The sequence below is a fragment of the Somniosus microcephalus genome, chromosome 23 (assembly GCF_052327205.1).
Source record: "Somniosus microcephalus isolate GS21.2 chromosome 23, FLI_Smic_1.0, whole genome shotgun sequence".
In the NCBI taxonomy this organism is placed as follows: Eukaryota; Metazoa; Chordata; class Chondrichthyes; order Squaliformes; family Somniosidae; genus Somniosus; species Somniosus microcephalus.
This window is the reverse complement of record NC_141009.1, coordinates 10,364,558-10,382,449: the sequence shown is the minus strand read 5'-3', so window position 1 is coordinate 10,382,449 and position 17,892 is coordinate 10,364,558. Positions and strand designations below refer to the sequence as shown.

Below are 17,892 nucleotides of genomic sequence, written 5' to 3'. Positions count from 1 at the left end.
GGATTAGGCTAAAAACTGCCCGTTAACTACCTGGTAACAGGCAGTTAATTGGCACTAATCCCTTCCCGCCTCGCGTAGGCGGTTCCCAGTGCGGTGCGGGTACCTGCCTCCTTTGAAACTGGCATGGAGGCGGGTTTGGGATGGGGTCATGACCCCTGATTTCGGGATTTTAACCCCCCACACGCCTCCAATCCCGACTCCACGGCCCAATGAAAATCCTGCCCATAGAGTACAAAAGCAAGGAAGTGATGCTAAACCTTTCTAAAACACTGGTTAGGCCTCAGCTGGAGTATTGTGTTCAATTCTGGGCACCACACTTTAGGAAGGATGTCAAGGCCTTGGAGAGGGTGCAGAGGAGATTTACTAGAATGGTACCAGGGATGAGGGACTTCAGTTATGTGGAGAGACTGGAGAAGCTGGGGTTGGTCTCCTTAGAGCAGAGAAGGTTAAGAGGAGATTAACATGAACAGTCTTGATAGGATAAATAAGGAGAAACTGTTTCCTGTGGCAGAAGGGTCGGTAACCAGAGGACACAGATTTATGGTGATTGGCAAAAGAACCAGAGGCGAGATTAAACATTTTTTTACGCAGCGAATTATTGTGATCTGGAATGTGCTGCCTGAAAGGGTGGTGGAAGCAGATTCAATAGGAATTTTCAAAGGAAATGGGGAAAAAAAACGTACAGGGAACGAGCGGGGGAGTGGGACTAATTGGAGAGCTCTATCAAAGAGCCAGCACAGGTACGATCGGCCAAATGGCCTCCTTCTGTGCTGTATCATATTTTGTGTAAAAGCTAACAATCCGGGGAGTGAGAGTTCAAATCCCACCATGGCCGTTTGCGAATGTGAATTCAGTTTAAAATTAAAATCTGGAAATAAAAAGCAGGTCTTAGTAAAACTGACCATGAAGCTGTCGGATTGTCGTTAAAAACCCAACTGGTTCACGCATTAGGGAAGGAAACCTGTCATTACCAGGTCTGGGCCTATATGTGACTCCAGTCCCACGCCAACGTTCCATCGGCCACTCTGTTACGTCACCAGCTGCTCAGGGCAACTAGGGACGGGCAATAAATGCCGGCCTTGCCAGCGACGCCCACATCCCACAAATACATTTTAAAATATTTTTTATTGGGCGCAGACCTTCCCAGTGATCAACTTACGATTGATTCAGTATTAACCTGCAGTAAGGACATTACAAGCCTCATCAAATCCCCCCTCCGCCCTTGGGGGTTATTGCATGTTGCTGATCGCCGCTCGCAGACTTCCACAAGACCCTGCAGGGTGTAGTGACCAGGAGCACAAATTGTAGCTGAATTTCCTCCCCCCCCCCCCCCCCTTCCTAACACTGCGGCAGCAAGACTGATTGTGGTCACCTCTATTACTGCCTCATCTGAGATCAGCTGCCTCAGTACAGGTGTGAATATGGGATCAAATCTCTTTCCCCTCCCTCCGCCCCCTTTCTCCCCCCCACCCCACTTTGGCCCTTTTAAGGCATAACCTTAAAATTGGAGCTGGGCCATTCGGGGGTGATGTCAGAAAGCACTTCTTCACACAAAGGGTAGTGGAAATCTCCTCCCCCCACCCCCAAACAAAAAAGCTATTGAGGCTGAGGGTCAATTAAAAATGTCAAAACTGAGGTTGATAGATTTTTGATAGGCAAGTGTAAAGAGTTAAGATACAGATCAAGCGTGATCTAATTGAATGACTGAACAGGCTCAACCATGATCTGATTGAATGACCTCCTCCTGTTCCTATGCACTTCTCCCTCCCACTCAATCTCTTCCTCTACCTCATCCCTCCATCAACCCCCGTCCTGATGTCACCCCATCCTACCATTACTCTACCTCTGTCCAGTTTTGACCCCGTTACAAAGCGGCTCCCTGATTCCCAAGTGCATTAGTGTCTGGTGATTCAAGTGATTCCTTCTCTCCCGCAGTCGTCCAGGATCGATGACCAGAGATGTGCCCCTCCCAGCCCGGCGCCGAGAGGACCCACCGTCCCCGACGAGGACTTCTTCAGCCTGATCCAGCGTGTGCAGGCCAAGCGGATGGACGAGCAGAGAGTCGACCTTCCGTCGAACCGTGAAGGGCTGGAACCGAGCAGGCCGGGCTCCAGCTGAGCACTGCTTGGCCGACTGACTTGTAAACAAGCTGGACTAACTGTGTGTGGATCAGTGCCCCTGCTAACACTGTGAGCAGCAGCCCAGGCCGAAAGCTGTCCAAACTACCCCAGCGAGATTAGCACACGAACCTAGATGACCACGCAGCTTAAGAGAGTTGCCAAGGAGGTGATTTTGGTTTTTTTTTAAACTTAAAACCCCCTCACGCTCAACAAGCCAAAATAGGAGCATTTATGTTTTTTTTTTTAAATGGTACGAGAGTTGTCAATCTATGGGAGATGGAAAGATACAAGCACAGCCTTAGGTTATTGTGTAAAGTAATGGCATTGAATGAATGTAAAACCGCTGGTACTATAGAAAATGTGGGTCTATAGTCACACACAGATACCCATGTACAGACAAACGTGTTCCAGGTAACATTACACACACACCCGCCCCCAACACACATTTGACATGCACAAACACTAGAGACAGTTCAAGATGAATTAATTTCCTTTGCTTTGACCATTCACAGTGCAATGTTAGGAGAATATATTGTTTACTCTTGTTCAATGGGTCTGGTTGCCATTAATTTCTCTATGCTGAAGTATCAGAGACAGAGATTTAATATTTAAATGTATAAATAAAGTTAAATCGATCAAACATTGTGGCAATATTTGGGGAAGAGTGCAGCCCTTTTTAGCTCCTGGATTGTGTGCGGTATCTTACACCAGTGGTGGGGCGGGGGCACTATCTCTTACTCGTAACAAAAGGCCAAACTGCAGATATGTACAGGTTGATGTATAGAGCCATATCTCACGTGGATCAATCCCAAAAGATGTGGACACTGACAGCGCCGCAGACTTTGTACTGGAGTAATCTGGATGTCTGGCCGATTCCGTCCAGAGACTCGAGGTGACCCGTTCATTAATGGTACAGCAGAGCCCGAGGATTACATCGGAGAACTTTTTTTTTTAATTAAAAAGGGACATTAAGTTTAACTGAAGGGTTTCTACATGCAATAAAAGGGGGGAATAAAGAATATAATACTAATGGAAATGAACATTTGTGACCTTGAAACTACGCAGTGGGATGCTGGCGTGCAACTGCTTAGAGTTTATATGGAATTCCTTCTGTAACAGAGGCGTTTAAAATAAACAGGTTAATGTCACAGTTAAAATTAGTGGAATAAGAAGCCTCATACAGGCATATCGATGCTCCAACCCACTGCACAGCAATGTGTGCGTCTTTAAATGTTAAACATCGCTAAACATACTTGAAAGGTAATGGTTTGCATTCAATGTTTAATAATGTATTACTTTTATCTTTATACAGAAACAATTTTTTTTTGTTTTAGAATGTGAATGTAATCAAGAACCATAAGGGAAGTATTCTAATGCAATTCTCAAATTCTTGCGTGCTCTTTAAGCACAGCGACTCCTTGGATTTTTCCAACACCAGACCCCCTAGTGAGAGAGAAAATTAAGTGATAAATCTGTGGCCTGTAGAGTTACACATGCTGTTGTTTTCAGAGTCAGCTTTCCAACTCCTTTCTCCCAAACTTACCGTCACTCCTTGCATTAAAGATAGTGTCTTCCTGCATAAGCCTGCACCAGTTCCCAATCTCTTACAAGCAGTTCGAATGCAGAGATCCCTCAATAATTTACTGTATAATTCTTTAAGGCTTCAGTGAAGTAATAAAGTTTCCATGTTATATTTCTAATACAGTTGCTTTGTATATTTTTAAAAAAATCACATTTTCTCAAATAAACTTAGGTTAGTCATTTTGTTATGTCCTGGATTGAGGTCCCGTGTGCCCCCTCAGGGGGACGTAAAAGATCCCATGACACTATTTCGAAGAACAGCGAAGGTGCTCTCCCTGGTGTCATGGCCAACCTTTATCACTCAACCAACCTCACTAAAAACAGATGATCACCTTGCTGTCTGTGGGAGCTTGCTGTGCGCAAATTGGTTGCTGCGTTTCCTACATCACAACAGTGACTTCCCTTCAAAAGTACTCAATTGGTTGCGAAGTGCTTTGGGACGTCCTGAGGTTATGAAAGGTGCTGTATAAATACAAGTCCTTTTACGTCTTTCTAACAGCTTCAGTTATTTCTGCAGAGTGTATGCATGTATTTTGGAGGAAGACTTAACTGTGTGCGTGCAGTCCGGCGACACAACCTGAACCTGCAACAGACATTGGGGGGAAAAAATCAGTATCGCCCCATTTGGGGCGCCATTATCGGCCGCGCGCAAAGTTGAGCGCCTTCGACGGCAAACTTGGCTTTTATCGCCCCTGGAGGTGATTGAAGTGCTAAATCAGGCGCTTCACACCTGTCTTAAGGCGCAAATGCCGAGGAGCGAGGCGCTACCTCAGAGCGCTGGCGAAACAAGGAAGAGCAAATCAAAATGAACCTGCAAAGTGCTGCTCAGTACCCAAAACTCATTCACACAGCGTTGAGAGAAGTCAGTCTCTCAGAATGCGTGGTGCAAAAATGTCACCAACAAAAAAAGGCAGGAAGCGGTCGCCTTTAAATAGCGCTCTCCCAGTCCCTGACTGCAAAACGCTCCCCTCAACCTGTTGTTGCTAGTGGCAGGCGGTAAGGCAGGGGGCGCCACTCAATATCCGGCCCGGGGCGTTGCGCACTCGACTGACGTCACGATCTGCCGGCGCAGGAGATCGTGGCGGTAGTGTTTAGCGCTGCCGCAAAATGTCTAGTTAATTTCGCGAGCGGCGCAAACATTGCAACGCCCGGGCGCTAGATGCTTTGCGCCCCATTGGTGCCCTCTTAAGGCACTAACGGGAGGCGCAAACAACTGAATATTTCCCCCGTTGTCTTTAAAACACGAAAAGAGAGTGACATAAATGACTCCTTTGGTAGAAAAGTCCCTTTACAGATTTTTGTAACATGTTAGCGTTTTCTATCCACATAACTGTGTTTAAAAAAAAAAACAGGATGACGCCCGGTACACCAGGGTGCTGGAGAGCGGATCGACAGAGAAGTACAAGCTACAGGCGAATTCTTTGCTCTGGCTTGAAAGAAACAAACCCTGGGGGACTTATTTAATTTTTATTTTGGTGTAAATAAAAATGCTCTTGTAGTTCTTGGGGCGATTTAACTGCTGTTCCCTGTTGTATCTGCTGCTGTCTCTTGAACCCCTTTCTAGTACAATTTTTCCAAACACTGCCAGTACATAATGCTTTTTTTTTTTATTTTAAAAGAGATTTGAAAATCCGTACTGTTCTTGTAAATAAGACGGGCTCATTTTACCTAAAAGATGTAAATCGAATGAAACTGCAATGTATTAAATTTTACACAAGCTTGTAATAAAAATACTAATTGTGCACCAGCTGTTTTGTTGGGTCTACATTGGGCTTCCTACATTCCAACAGTGACTACACTTCAAAAAAATAAAGTACCTCTGTAAAGCACTTTGAGACGTCTGCTGGTCGTGAAAGGCGCTATAGAAATGCAAGTCTTTTCGATATTATTGATGCCTGTATCCAGTAAATGTCTTCCAGTATTCATCAGTGATTTCTGTGCTCATTTTCACGCTCTCCTCCCTTTTACTAGTTCTCTATGCACCACACCCCAAACCTCAGCCTGGGCCACACCTTGAGGTTGTATATATATCCAGAGACCAGGCTGACACTCTAGTGCAGTGCTGAGGGAGTGCTGCACTGTCTGAAGTGCTGTCTTTGGGATGAGATGTTAAACCGAGGCCCCGTCTGCCCTCTCAGGTGGACATAAAAGATCCCATGGGCACTATTCGAAGAAGAGCAGAGGAGTTCTCCCCGGTGTCCTGGGGCCAATATTTCTCCCTCATCAACATCACTAAAACAGATTATCTGGTCATTATCATGTTGCTGTTTGTGGGAGCTTGCTGTGCACAAATTGGCTGCCGCATTTCCCTTCCTTACAACAGTGACCACACTTCAAAAAGTACTTCATTGGCTGTAAAGCGCTTTGGGACGTCCTGAGGTTATGAAAGGCGCTGTATATGTTTGTCACAAACTGAATCCAAACTCCATTTAAAGAGAAACAGAGTTAACGTTTCAGGTCAATGACCTTTCATCAGAACTGGTGTCTGACAAAAGGACATTGAGCTGAAATGTTGGCTGTTTCTCTCTCCACAGACGCTGCCTGACCGGAGTATTTCCAGCATTTTCTGTTTGTATTTCAGATTTCCAGCATCCGCAGTATTTTGCTTTTGTGCTAGCTGAAAGGGCACCCTGTTCTGGAAAGTGGTTCTTTATAGCCCCACACCAGACAGCAATCAACTGATGTTTTGGGAGTCATCTCAACAAATAGCATCAACTTCTGCTTTAAAGACCAAAATATTACTGGAAATGAGGAGAGAGAAGTCAGAACAAACACAAGTTTTAAAAACTCTTCCAAGGATGCAAGGCCACTTAAATTATTAAACTGCTGTGAGCAGAGAGCAGTTCCTAGGGCCCAGTGGAAAATGCACAGCCCAGTATGCCCATACAGACCAGAAAGATCCCAGCTTCGACTCCCCGTCTGTGCTGAGGTACCTGATGTCACACAGGCTCCAGTCAATGGAGCTAATACTCCAGTTCCACTGTCGCAGGTCTCGCTTATGGCATATGCCTGATCGATCAAATCCCTCTGTGGCCTCACCCCCTCCCTATCACTGTAACCTCCCCCAGCCCTACAACCCGCCGAGATAGCGGCGCTCCTCCAATTCAAGGCTTCTTGCGCAACCCCGATTTCCTTCGTCCCCACCCCCCACACCATCGGCAGCCGTGCCTTCAGCTGCCGGGGCCCTAAGCTCCGGAATTCCCTCCCTAAACCTCTCCGCCTCTCTACCTTTAAGACACTCTTAAAACCTACCTTTTCGTCCAAGCTTTTGGTCACCTGTCCTAATATTCCCTTCTGTGGCTCGGTGTCAGTTTTTGTCTGATTGCTCTCCCGTGCAGCGCCTTGGGACGTTTTACTACAAGTTGCTGTTGCATCACTTCAGTCTTCATCTGCCAATCACTCGCATCAAGTTGGTTACTTAGCAACATCCAATCACCTTCAACACGAGCACAAAATCGTTAGGAAATTTACAACTTAAAAACTCAAGTTGTTGTGCAAAGGGAGTTTAGCAACAGGCCTGTCCTGATAATGTTGTTGCCTCCCTGATAACAGGCTGGAGAGGGATTCCAACAAACAGTTTTCAAACATATACAGATTTATGTGATTGATTTACTTTCTATTTGATGCATTTACAGGGAAGCAAGATAAACGCAGGAGGAAGGAATAGAAGGATCTGCTGATGGGGTGAGGTGAAGAGGGGTGGGAGGAGGCTCGAGTGGAGCATAAACATAGACCAGTTGGGTTAAATGGCCTGTTTCTGTGCTGTACATTCTATGCAACACTGCCAGTGAGCAGAACAACATAGGCAAGAGAATGTGCAATAAACAGCAGCACCTCAAACCCCTCACAGGGACAGACCATGCCCAGTAAATGGGGAATTTCTTCCCTTTGAGAGACAGTAATAATGAGGCTTCAGGTTGCGGCACACCAGGTGAGAGGCCAATTCCCCATACAGAGAGCCACCGACCGCCTCGCTTCATGTTTCAGGGGCACTTTGACCTGAGATGCTGTCAAACCACTGAGGTTGCAGTCAGCCATTCACGCAGCAACTTGCCTCTTATCCTGAAGTATTCCCCTCTGGTGCAGAAGCTGAATTCACTTTTATTTTCCTCCCCCGTATTGTGTCCCATATTCCCCACCAGTGCAGATGTGCAAACTGCTGTACGGTTCTGCTCTTAATCGGACTGCTCAGGTTCGTGGGCAGCTGGCCCAGATTGACTGGGCTCCCGATTTCCCTGCCTGTCGCTCCGATTACAAAGTATTTACAGCACAGAAACAGGCCATTCGGCCCATGCCGGTGTTTATGCTCCACACGAGCCTCCTCCCACCCTACTTCATCCCACCCAATCAGCATATTCTTCTATTCCTTTCTCCCTCGTGTGTTTATCTAGCTTACCCTTAAATCTATACTACTTGCCTCAACTACTCCCTGTGGTAGCGAGTTCCGCAGTCTAACCACGTTGTTGTCTGTGAAAAATACTTCCTTCCCCCCCCGCCCCCCATTTCCCTGTAAACACATGGCTCGAATCACAGCATCATTTATACATAGGAGTTTTTTTCCTCTCACATGGCAGCTGTTGATCATTCTGCCATTGCCATTTACACTTCATCTAGACTCATCTTTTGTTTCTTAACTTGTCCCATTACTATTTCCTCTCGCCTTGCACCATCATCCCTTTTGTCTTTTAATCTCTCCTCCCTTTCACCCTATCACAGACCTTCCTTTTTGTTCATTCCCCCCTTTCCTGCCCCTACACTTGCTTAAAAACCTGTTCTATCTCCAACTTTTTCCAGTTCTGACGAAGGGTCATCGACCTGAAACGTTAACTCTGTTTCTCTCTCCACAGATGCTGCCTGATCCGCTGAGTATTTCCAGCATTTTCTGTTTTTATTTAACATGTGGTTCATCTCCTCCTTCCCAAAATAAGAACTTGTATCGGGACACCGTCCCTGCCTGAAAGGGTGCTGGATGCAGATTCAATAGTAACTTTCAAAAGGTTATTGGATAAATACTTTAACAGGAAGAATTTTGGGGAGGGAGTCGGGCTAATTGGACCGTTCTTTCAAAGAGCCGGCACGGGGTGCGATGGGCTGAATGGGTGCCTTCTGCGCTGTAAGATTCTAATGTCCCTCAGGTCTGGTGTAGCTCCAGTCCCACAGCCCGTGGTTGACTCAACGCCCTCGGAGCTGCTCGAGCAAGCCACTCTCAGCTGTTTAAAATACAAATTGCAACGAAGCAAGAATGTGGCCTTGTCGTCATTGCCCTGAGAACACTTGACCCCCAGCTCAATGTCACAAATTTGAACTACGCAAGCAAGCCACTTCTACTGCCCACTGAAACAAGTTCTGTACCATCTACAAGATGCACTGCTGCAACTCGCCAAGGCTTCTTCGGCAGCACCTTCCAAACCCGCCACCTCTTACACCTAGAAGGACAAGGGCAGCAGGCGCCTGGGAACACCACCACCTCCAAGTCACACACCATCCTGACTTGGAAATATATCGGCCGTTCCGTCATCGTCGCTGGGTCAAAATCCTGGAACTCCCTCGGTAACAGCACTGTGGGAGCACCTTCACCACACGGACTGCAGCGGTTCAAGAAGGCGGCTCACCACCACCTTCTCGAGGGCAATTAGGGATGGGCAATAAATGCTGGCCTTGCCAGCGATGCCCACATCCCATAAAAATGAATTAAAAAAATTTAAGAAACACCCTTGGGGCACAAAACCTAGGCTGGAGTACAAATACTACAAAAGGGGCATTTGGTCAGTATGTTTCACATGTAATAGGATATTTTAACTCCCAAGTACTTAAATAATGCCAAGCAATTTCTGCAACACTAACACATTGATTGCAATATCACCTTTTTGGTCATTTTTATCTTGAATCTTACAAGAAAATACAAATACAGAAACTCAGATCATCGGCATCATTTTCACTCTGATAACCTCTCGTTCCTGCAAATGCTGTGCTAGAAAAATGTACAACAACCTCATCAAAAGGCAACCCACTATTAGAAAGAGGATTTATCGGATTCCTTTCCTTATTCAAAATTAGGCTCCAAGCAGAGAGCGTCTGGCTGTAGAACAAATCCGTGAAATGGGGGGGGGGGCGGGGGCCGTCACGGGAGTTGGTGGGGCAGTCCCGCGAAGGGGGGTCAGCCCCGCGAAGGAGGGGGGGGGGGGTCACAACGATCCTCATGCCAACTCCAGCTGGCTGCGCCTTTCGGAGCAGCTGCTGTTCGCGGGGATCGTGCGGTGGGGCAGCCCCTAGGTCCAGGTGTCATCACTCACTGAGTTCCTAACGCAGAGACACCGTGCAATTGGGGGGGGGGGGGGGGGGGGGGGGAGGTGGAGCAGATGGACTGGGCCCTCTTGCTCACCAGCTGGCAGGTGGCGAACAGCAGTATTGGCAGTGCCCACCTGTTCTTCACCACCCCCCCCCCCCGCCAGATCTCCAGCAGGCGAGAAGAAAAAGGGGAGGAAACACACACAAAAAAAGCCCCCTTTCTTAGTCCCCTCATCAGAATAATAAAGCATTAGCACGGCAGTCAAACACAGCAAAATACTGCACACTATGTAAGAAGGAATCTGCAGACTGTACGCACCATCAGGGCACAGTGTGGCCACACTTACTAGAAGAGCTGGCGACATTCAGCAAGGACAGAATCAGGTGCCTGATTTCACCACCATAATATCATTTGCAAAGCAATCACTGATAGGCACTGAGATTACTCAACAGAACTGACTTTGTTCTTCCACGCCCCCCGCACTCAATCGCAAAAAAGGTATAGGATTCTTTCAAAAAAATAAAAGTATCTGTGTATAAAAATACAGCAATCGCCTCCCAAACATGATCAGGTTGTAGTCGAACACTCTGGTTGTGATTGTTATATTTATGAGATGTGTCTTTGGACTCTGCTGAGATCAGTCCACTTCTCCTGCTCCGTTACTGCTCCTCTCGCTCAAGTGTTAGACTGCAGAGCATCGAAGAATCCCAGAGACGGGGCAATCTAGAGGAAACAAGTGGCACACACATACAATAATGAACAAACAGCTATTTGGGCTCACGCTTACAGACAGCGGCTGCCTTCCTTCAGTAGAGAGCTCCTTGTTCAGATTGTGGCACAGGGATTGGAAAACTGCCCTTAGATTGTGGCAAGAACTGAGGAGGGTTTTCTCCCCTCATTCCCAACAGAGAAACTGTGGGCTAAAGCAGACATCAACTGGTACTTTCTGCTGTCAAACCGAGGTTAAATTGTTTCACTGAATGTTAAACTTAAAATTTACTTTAAAATTCTGAAGGAAGGGGAATTAATAAGTGGGTGCAGGAACAGAGAGACCTGGGGGTGGACGTACACAGATCTTTGAAGGTGGCAGGACAAGTTGAGAAGGCTGTTAAAAAAGCATACGGGATCCTTGGCTTTATTAATAGAGGCATAGAGTACAAAAGCCAGGAAGTGATGCTAAACCTTTATAAAACACTGGTTAGGCCTCAGCTGGAGTATTGTGTTCAATTCTGGGCACCGCACTTTAGGAAGGATGTCCAGGCCTTGGAGAGGGTGCGGAGGAGATTTACCAGAATGGTGCCAGGGATGAGGGACTTCAGTTATGTGGAGAGACTGGAGAAGCTGGGGTTGTTCTCCTTAGAGTGGAAGTTAAGGGGAAATTTAATAGAGGTGTTCAAAATTATAAAGGATTTCGATAGAGTAAATAAGGAGAAACTGTTTCCACTGGCAGGAGGGCCGGTAACCAAAGGACACAGATTGACAAAAGAACCAGAGGCGCCTTGAGGAAACATTTTTAAAACATTTTTACGCAGCGAGTTGTTGTGATCTGGAACGCGCTGCCTGAAAGGGCGGTGGAAGCAGATTCAATAGTGACTTTCAAATGGGAATTGGATAAATACCTGAAAGGGGAAAATTTACAGGGCTGTGGGGAACGTGCAGGGGAGTGGGCCTAATTAGACAGCTCTTCCAAAGAGCCGGCGCAGGCACGATGGGCCAAATGGCCTCCTTCTGTGCTGTACTATGAGTTAATATTAAAGCATTACATGCGAGGTACTGAAACTCCGTCTTTTATAGTATCTGTACCTTGGCCACACCACAGTGCTGCGAGTTTGTGAATACTTTGGCTCGAGCTCACACTGTCTCTTTGTACCCGGTTCTTCAATGGGTCACTGTGTACAAAGCTAATGTACAGATTAAAGCACCTGCCTATACTCAGATAGAGGCTATTGAAGTAGTGACCTGTCCCACTTCCCCTGCTCCACTCCTCATTCCTCTTCTCCTGACTCTGACTGGGATTTGATTCCAAAGGCACCAACCGCCTACCAGTACCTTGCCCACTCTTCACTTCCGAGCAGGCTGCTCAACTGTACGGGGCCTCACATCTGAGCTCTCTCCTGTCCCCCTGACAATTATACACACGCACATACACAAACATAGACACACAGACATAGACACAGGCACACACATACACAAACATAGACATACAGACATACACACACACACAGACATAGACACAGGCACACACATACAGACACACACACACAAACATAGATATACAGACATAGACATACACACACACACAGACATAGACACAGGCACACACATATAGACACACACACACACAAACATAGATATACAGACATAGACATACACATACAGACATACACAAACATAGACACAGACACACACACACGCAGACATAGTCACAGACAGACATGCAAACACAGACATACACAGGCTAACACACACACACAGACACACACACAGACATTCCAGCAAGGTCTCTGGATCTATGGCTGATGTTTTCTAGTCCAGAGGAGTGGAGACCAAAGGCAGTGCCCCTGCTGCCAGCCCAAGTGAGATCAACTCTCTGAGCTCAGATGAACAGTGCACGGAGCACAGGGATCGATCTGCAGATGGTGCCTGATGTAGAACGGGAGAAATGTGTCTTTAAAAACTGCACCGCCCCCTTAGAAACTTACAGGCTCTGCACTCTCTGACCATAAAACATTCTACCACTTTCATCCGCATTTTGGCTGCAAGTGTCAGACACAACTTCCTCTTTTACAAAATCAATCTGTTCTTCCCCTTACTGGATAGCGGAGCCCTGACACACAATTGTTAGTGGGCTGGAGCCGGCACCTCAGGAAGAAATCTGACCATTGAATCTTGTGAGTTTTTAAATGAACCAGAGAGAGAGAGAGAGAGAGGGCCACAGCCCAGACTGAATATCGATTCTGTACCGTGTAATAGCACCTCGTGCACAGGACTTCATCTTTTCTGTTTTGGCATCAGTTCGTACAAATAAATAGCTGAAAATAACATTTCGGAGTTGACAGGGAGGCCATTTGAATGATCCCGTGACGAGGTCCAGGAGTTGTCCCGGTCTCTTGGCCAACATTCCTCCCTCAACCGACATCACCAAGACAAAAACAAAAGCAATTCGCTGGCGGTTCATCTCATTTCTGCTTGTGGTGCATTGTCGGTGCAAAATGGCCGCCACAGGGATTGTTCACCTCACAGCAAAGGTGGTTAAGGGGAGATTTGACAGAGGTTTTCTAAATTACAAAGGGTTTTGATAAGGGTAGACAGGGAGAAACTGCTCCCACTGGCAGGAGGGTTGGTAACCAGAGGACACAGATTTATGATAATTGTCAAAAAACCCAGGGGGTGGCGATGTGGAAACATTTTTTTATGCGAGTTGTTATGATCTGGAATGCGCTGCCTGAAAGGGCGGTGAAAGTAGATTCAACAGTCAACTTTCAAAAGGGAATTGGAGAAATACTTACAAAGGAACATTTTGCATTTGGCTATGGGGAAAGAGCAGGGGAGTGGGACTAATTGGATGGTTCTTTCAGAGAGCCCGCACAGGCACGATGGGCCAAAAGACCTCCCTCTGTGCTGTAAGATTCTACATTCAGCCACGCAACAAGAGTTGCCTCACTTCAAAGTTGTGCCAGGGACATTGAGGGGTTTCGATGTGATACGACCGCTATATAAAGTCTTGTTATTATGGAGTGGCCTTGTGTGCCTGACTTACTGTCCGGGCTGACTGACCTCTGCCCTGCTCTTGCTTTGTTAGGCTGGTCAATCTTAGAGTCGAGAACTCGACCTCAACCGCACATTGACAAAATGCACTAAGGGGCCATTTCTTCCCCACAGGTAGCGCATCGAAATCTCCTGGTGAATCAAATTCCCACCCAGTAAGATGGCGGCCAGGATGGAGCCGGATTCGGTGCAGGGTTGGTTGATCTCAGCGGTTGGGGGGGGGGGGGGGGGGGCAGTTGTGCTACAATGGCCCCCTGGTCCAGGAACGCCACGTTTGATTATAATCTCGTTCAATGCCCTGTGATTAACGATCTGTTTTTGCAAGTGTTGATTGAGGGATAAATATTGGGGAGAACTCCCGTGTAGTATCTTCCTCAAAATAGTGGCCGTGGGGTCTTTTACGTCCACCTGAGGGGGCAAGACGGGCCGTGGTTTAACGTCTCATCCGAAAGACGGCAACGCCCACAACCTTCTGACTCAGAGGTGGGAGTGCTACCCACTGAGCCACGGCTGGGGAGCATTAAGCATTTATATGATAATGGGACACGATGGCTATGGCAACAGATACTGCCGGGCTTATATCTTAAGCAACAACTTGCATTTATATAGTGGCTTTAACGTAGTAAAACATCCCAAGGCGCTTCACAGGAATGCTGTCAGACAAAAACTGATACCGAGCCGTAGAAGGAGACATTAGGACCGGTGACCAAAAGCTTGGTCGAAGAGGTAGATTTTAAGGAGCGTCTTAAAGTAGGAGGTGGAGAGGTTTAGGGAGGGAATTCCAGAGCTTAGGGTCCAGGCAGCTGACAGACAGAGTTCCAAATTCAACTCAGGGTGAGTAACAAACACTTTGAAGCACAATGATTGTAAGGATTTTGCACCTTGAAGTAGTTACTCCGAGTTCCCCTCTCCAAACAGCATCTTACCTGCTGCTCCTTCGGTTGGTTTTCCGCTCCTGTTGCCTGGGGTGATGTCAATCCGGGTAAACTCGCACACTGCACATGGCTCAGAGTACCTAACAGTAAAAAAAACCATTTAAAACGATGAATCCGGAAACGATTGCTCTCTCTTCATCCAATACCGGACCGGTCAACTCTCTGAAACTGAATTCAGTGAGAGCGGCTGGAAAGTGATTTATAAACAGCCGTCGTCGCAGGGAGAAAGAATCAGAGCAAAGACTGTGGACAGATACTGTAGCCCGCACATGGTGTACTGCTTCTGATGGATTAGCTATTGCTTATAGCCACTGTCATGTATGTGACCAGAGTCACTATCCCAGTGCTTGCTAACTGGCAAAAGATGAATGCCAAAACTTGTGAAAACAAGAACGCTCTCCTCAATATTTTGGGCATTACAGATGCTGGCTCTGGCTATATTTGAATGAACTGATGTTACAGAGTGTCCTTCATCTCTTATTTCATGCTTTCCCATACGGACAATCCTCTGTTCCTTTCCCATGATCCACCCTTTCCTCGTGCTCCGCCCCTCTCCCCCTGCCCTGCCCCCTCTCCCCTTGCTCCACTCTCAACCCTGCCCCGCCCTCTCCCCATGTTCTACCCTCTCCCCCTGCCCCACACCTTTCCCCTGCCCCGCCCTCTTCCCATGTTCTACCCTCTCCCCCGTTCTGCCTCTCCCCCAGCCAGCCCACCTAACTCCCCCTGCCCCACACCTTTCCCCTGCCCCGCCCTCTCCCCATGTTCTACCCTCTCCCCCTGTTCTGCCTCTCCCCCTGCCCCACACCTTTCCCCTGCCCCGCCCTCTCCCCATGTTCTACCCTCTCCCCGTTCTGCCTCTCCCCCAGCCAGCCCACCTCTCTCCCCCTGCCCCATACCTTTCCCCTGCTCTGCCCTCTCCCCGCCCCGCCCCTGAATCACCATTGCCCCCTGAACCACGCCCACTGCCCTGCCCCCTCCCCCTCTCTTCCCTGCCCCAGTTGTGCATAATGAGATAAGCAACTTCAGTTGTGATGCTAATGGTAAATAATACTCACGCACATGCACAGGCACACACACACAATGACACAACTTCCTCTCTCATAAGGCCAAGTTTTGTTAGATTCATCACCTTAAATACACATAATGTCCTCTTATACAGATCCAAGTATTCTCGAAGGGACTCTGGTCATATTACTCGGTCGATTCATACAACACTGTACTAACCTGTGGTGCTGGCACTGTAGGCGGGCGTCAGACAATCCCCATCAGTTACTGTGATCAGCTGCAGGGCTTGCTGAAGGTCCGACGGAGCCGGCTCCTTCAGGAACTGTTCTTCTCTACTGTGGCACTGAGTCAAAGAGTCCGTCCGAACTGGAGGATGCTGGAGATGAGCCATGGCCTCCTGCTGTGCCTGCGGCTGGTGACAGACAGTTACCAAGCCTTCGACGGTCCCAGACTCTGCCTGCTGCAGAGAACCGATCTGCTGGGCCGGCTTCCTCTGCTGCTCTTGCTGGATTTGGCTCTGAACGGCCTGGATTAAAAGATCCAACGGTGCTCTTTAAAAGGATGTAATTAAAGGGCCAATACATGAAACTCTGCTAATACTATACAGCAGGTCCCAATGCTAGGATATGTTCACCATCACCATATTCAGTACTCTGAGACATGACGTGTGGTGAGTGTAGCGAGCTCGGGCGGAGCAGGTGACTTTGGACCTGTGGGTCCCAAAGCTCTCCACCACAGGGGGGTTTCCTCACCTCATGTCTGGGTCTGTTGTAGACCCATCGATAGAGATTGATTGCTGTGATTGGTCAACAACTCCATTATCACTGGATCATGGGACTACCAGGATGGTAGAAGGTGAACAACAAGGTCCTTACCCGGTCTGGCCTATATCTGACTCCAGACCCACAGCAATGTGGTTGACTCTTAACTGCCCTCTGAAATGGCCGAGCAATTCACTCAGTTGTAACAAACCGCTACGAACACTGTGGGAGCACCTTCACCACACGGACTGCAGCGGTTCAAGAAGGCGGCTCACCACCACCTTCTCGAGGGCAATGAGGGATGGGAAATAAATGCCGGCCTTGCCAGCGACGCCCACATCTCAGAAACAAATTTTAAAAAAAGAACCGGAGAGACATTGGTCATTTTTCATCTAGCAATTCCAATATTCCTATTTAATAATCTATATTTTGAAAAAGAGCCGGCTGACACTCCAGTGCAGTGCTGAGGGAGTGCTGCACTGTCGGAGGTGCTGCCCTTCAGATGAGAAGTTAAACCGAGGCCCCGTCTGCTCTCTTAAAAGATCCCGCGGCCACTATTCCGAAGAGGAGCAGGGGAGTTCTCCCCGGTGTCCTGGGGCCAATATTTATCCCACAACAGACATCACTAAAAAACAGATTATCTGGTCATTATCACATTGCTGTTTGTGGGAGCTTGCTGTGCCCAAATTGGCTGCCACGTTTCCTACATTACAACAGTGACTACACTTCAAAAAGTACTTCACTGGTTTTAAAGCGCTTTGGGACGTCCTGAGGTCGTGAAAGGCGCTGTAGAAATGGAAGTCTTTCCTTTCTATGAGACTCTCCATTATAAACTACTTGGTCATTCCCCTTTTCCCCCCCAGAGAGGATTCATTTTTCACATTTTGAATGTTACATATTTGGTTAGATGGCACACGTCCAATCTACCACAAGCAGCTGACTGTAAAGCAATCAGTGTACAATATGCCTCCGAATGTACGTCCTACCTGCAGGATAAGTTGACTGGCTGCTGTAGACATCCCAGTGCTTCGTCTGTTGCTAAGCAGTACATCCAGCCCGAGCTGATGAAAATGGGATTCAAAAGGGTCAGTGTATTAAAGAGCCAAAAAAACTCAGTTGACACATTGGAAGACCTCCCCTGGCATTGCTCATAGCGAGCGTGCCGATATACTGGGTTATCACAATCAGGTCTAGACCCTAACATCCCAAGGGGCTTCACAGCAGCGCAATCAGGAAAATTTGACACCAAATAGGGAGATATCCGGACAAGTGACCAAAAACTTGGTCAAAGAGTTCAGTTTTAAGAAGCGTCTTAAAAGGAGGATGAGAGGCGGAGAGGCTTTTGGGAGGGAAATCCAGAGCTTAGCGTCTGGGCAGCTGAAGGCACAGCCGCCAATGGTGGAGCGATGAAAATCGCGGATGCGCAAGAGGCC

General features: G+C 47.6%; 2 protein-coding genes across 3 annotated transcripts in view; one reads left to right on the top strand and one right to left on the bottom strand.

Annotated features, from left to right (window-relative positions):
- The window catches only part of gpsm1b (G protein signaling modulator 1b), a 306,395-nt gene extending 300,947 nt beyond the window's left edge, over positions 1-5,448 (top strand). For both annotated transcript variants that reach the window (XM_085965373.1, XM_085965372.1), the window contains one exon: positions 1,936-5,448. In XM_085965373.1, coding sequence (XP_085821499.1) covers positions 1,936-2,118 — 183 coding nt within the window. In that variant the 3' untranslated portion in view covers positions 2,119-5,448. The remainder of the gene's footprint in view (positions 1-1,935) is intronic.
- Positions 5,449-9,548: 4,100 nt separating this feature from the next.
- LOC147101641 (uncharacterized) overlaps positions 9,549-17,892 on the bottom strand; it is a 28,036-nt gene continuing 19,692 nt past the window's right edge. The window contains exons 6-9 of the mRNA XM_085965136.1: positions 17,446-17,520; positions 15,918-16,224; positions 14,685-14,773; positions 9,549-10,713 (exon numbers count right to left, since the gene is read on the bottom strand). Coding sequence (XP_085821262.1) covers positions 10,666-10,713; positions 14,685-14,773; positions 15,918-16,224; positions 17,446-17,520 — 519 coding nt within the window. The 3' untranslated portion in view covers positions 9,549-10,665. The remainder of the gene's footprint in view (positions 10,714-14,684; positions 14,774-15,917; positions 16,225-17,445; positions 17,521-17,892) is intronic.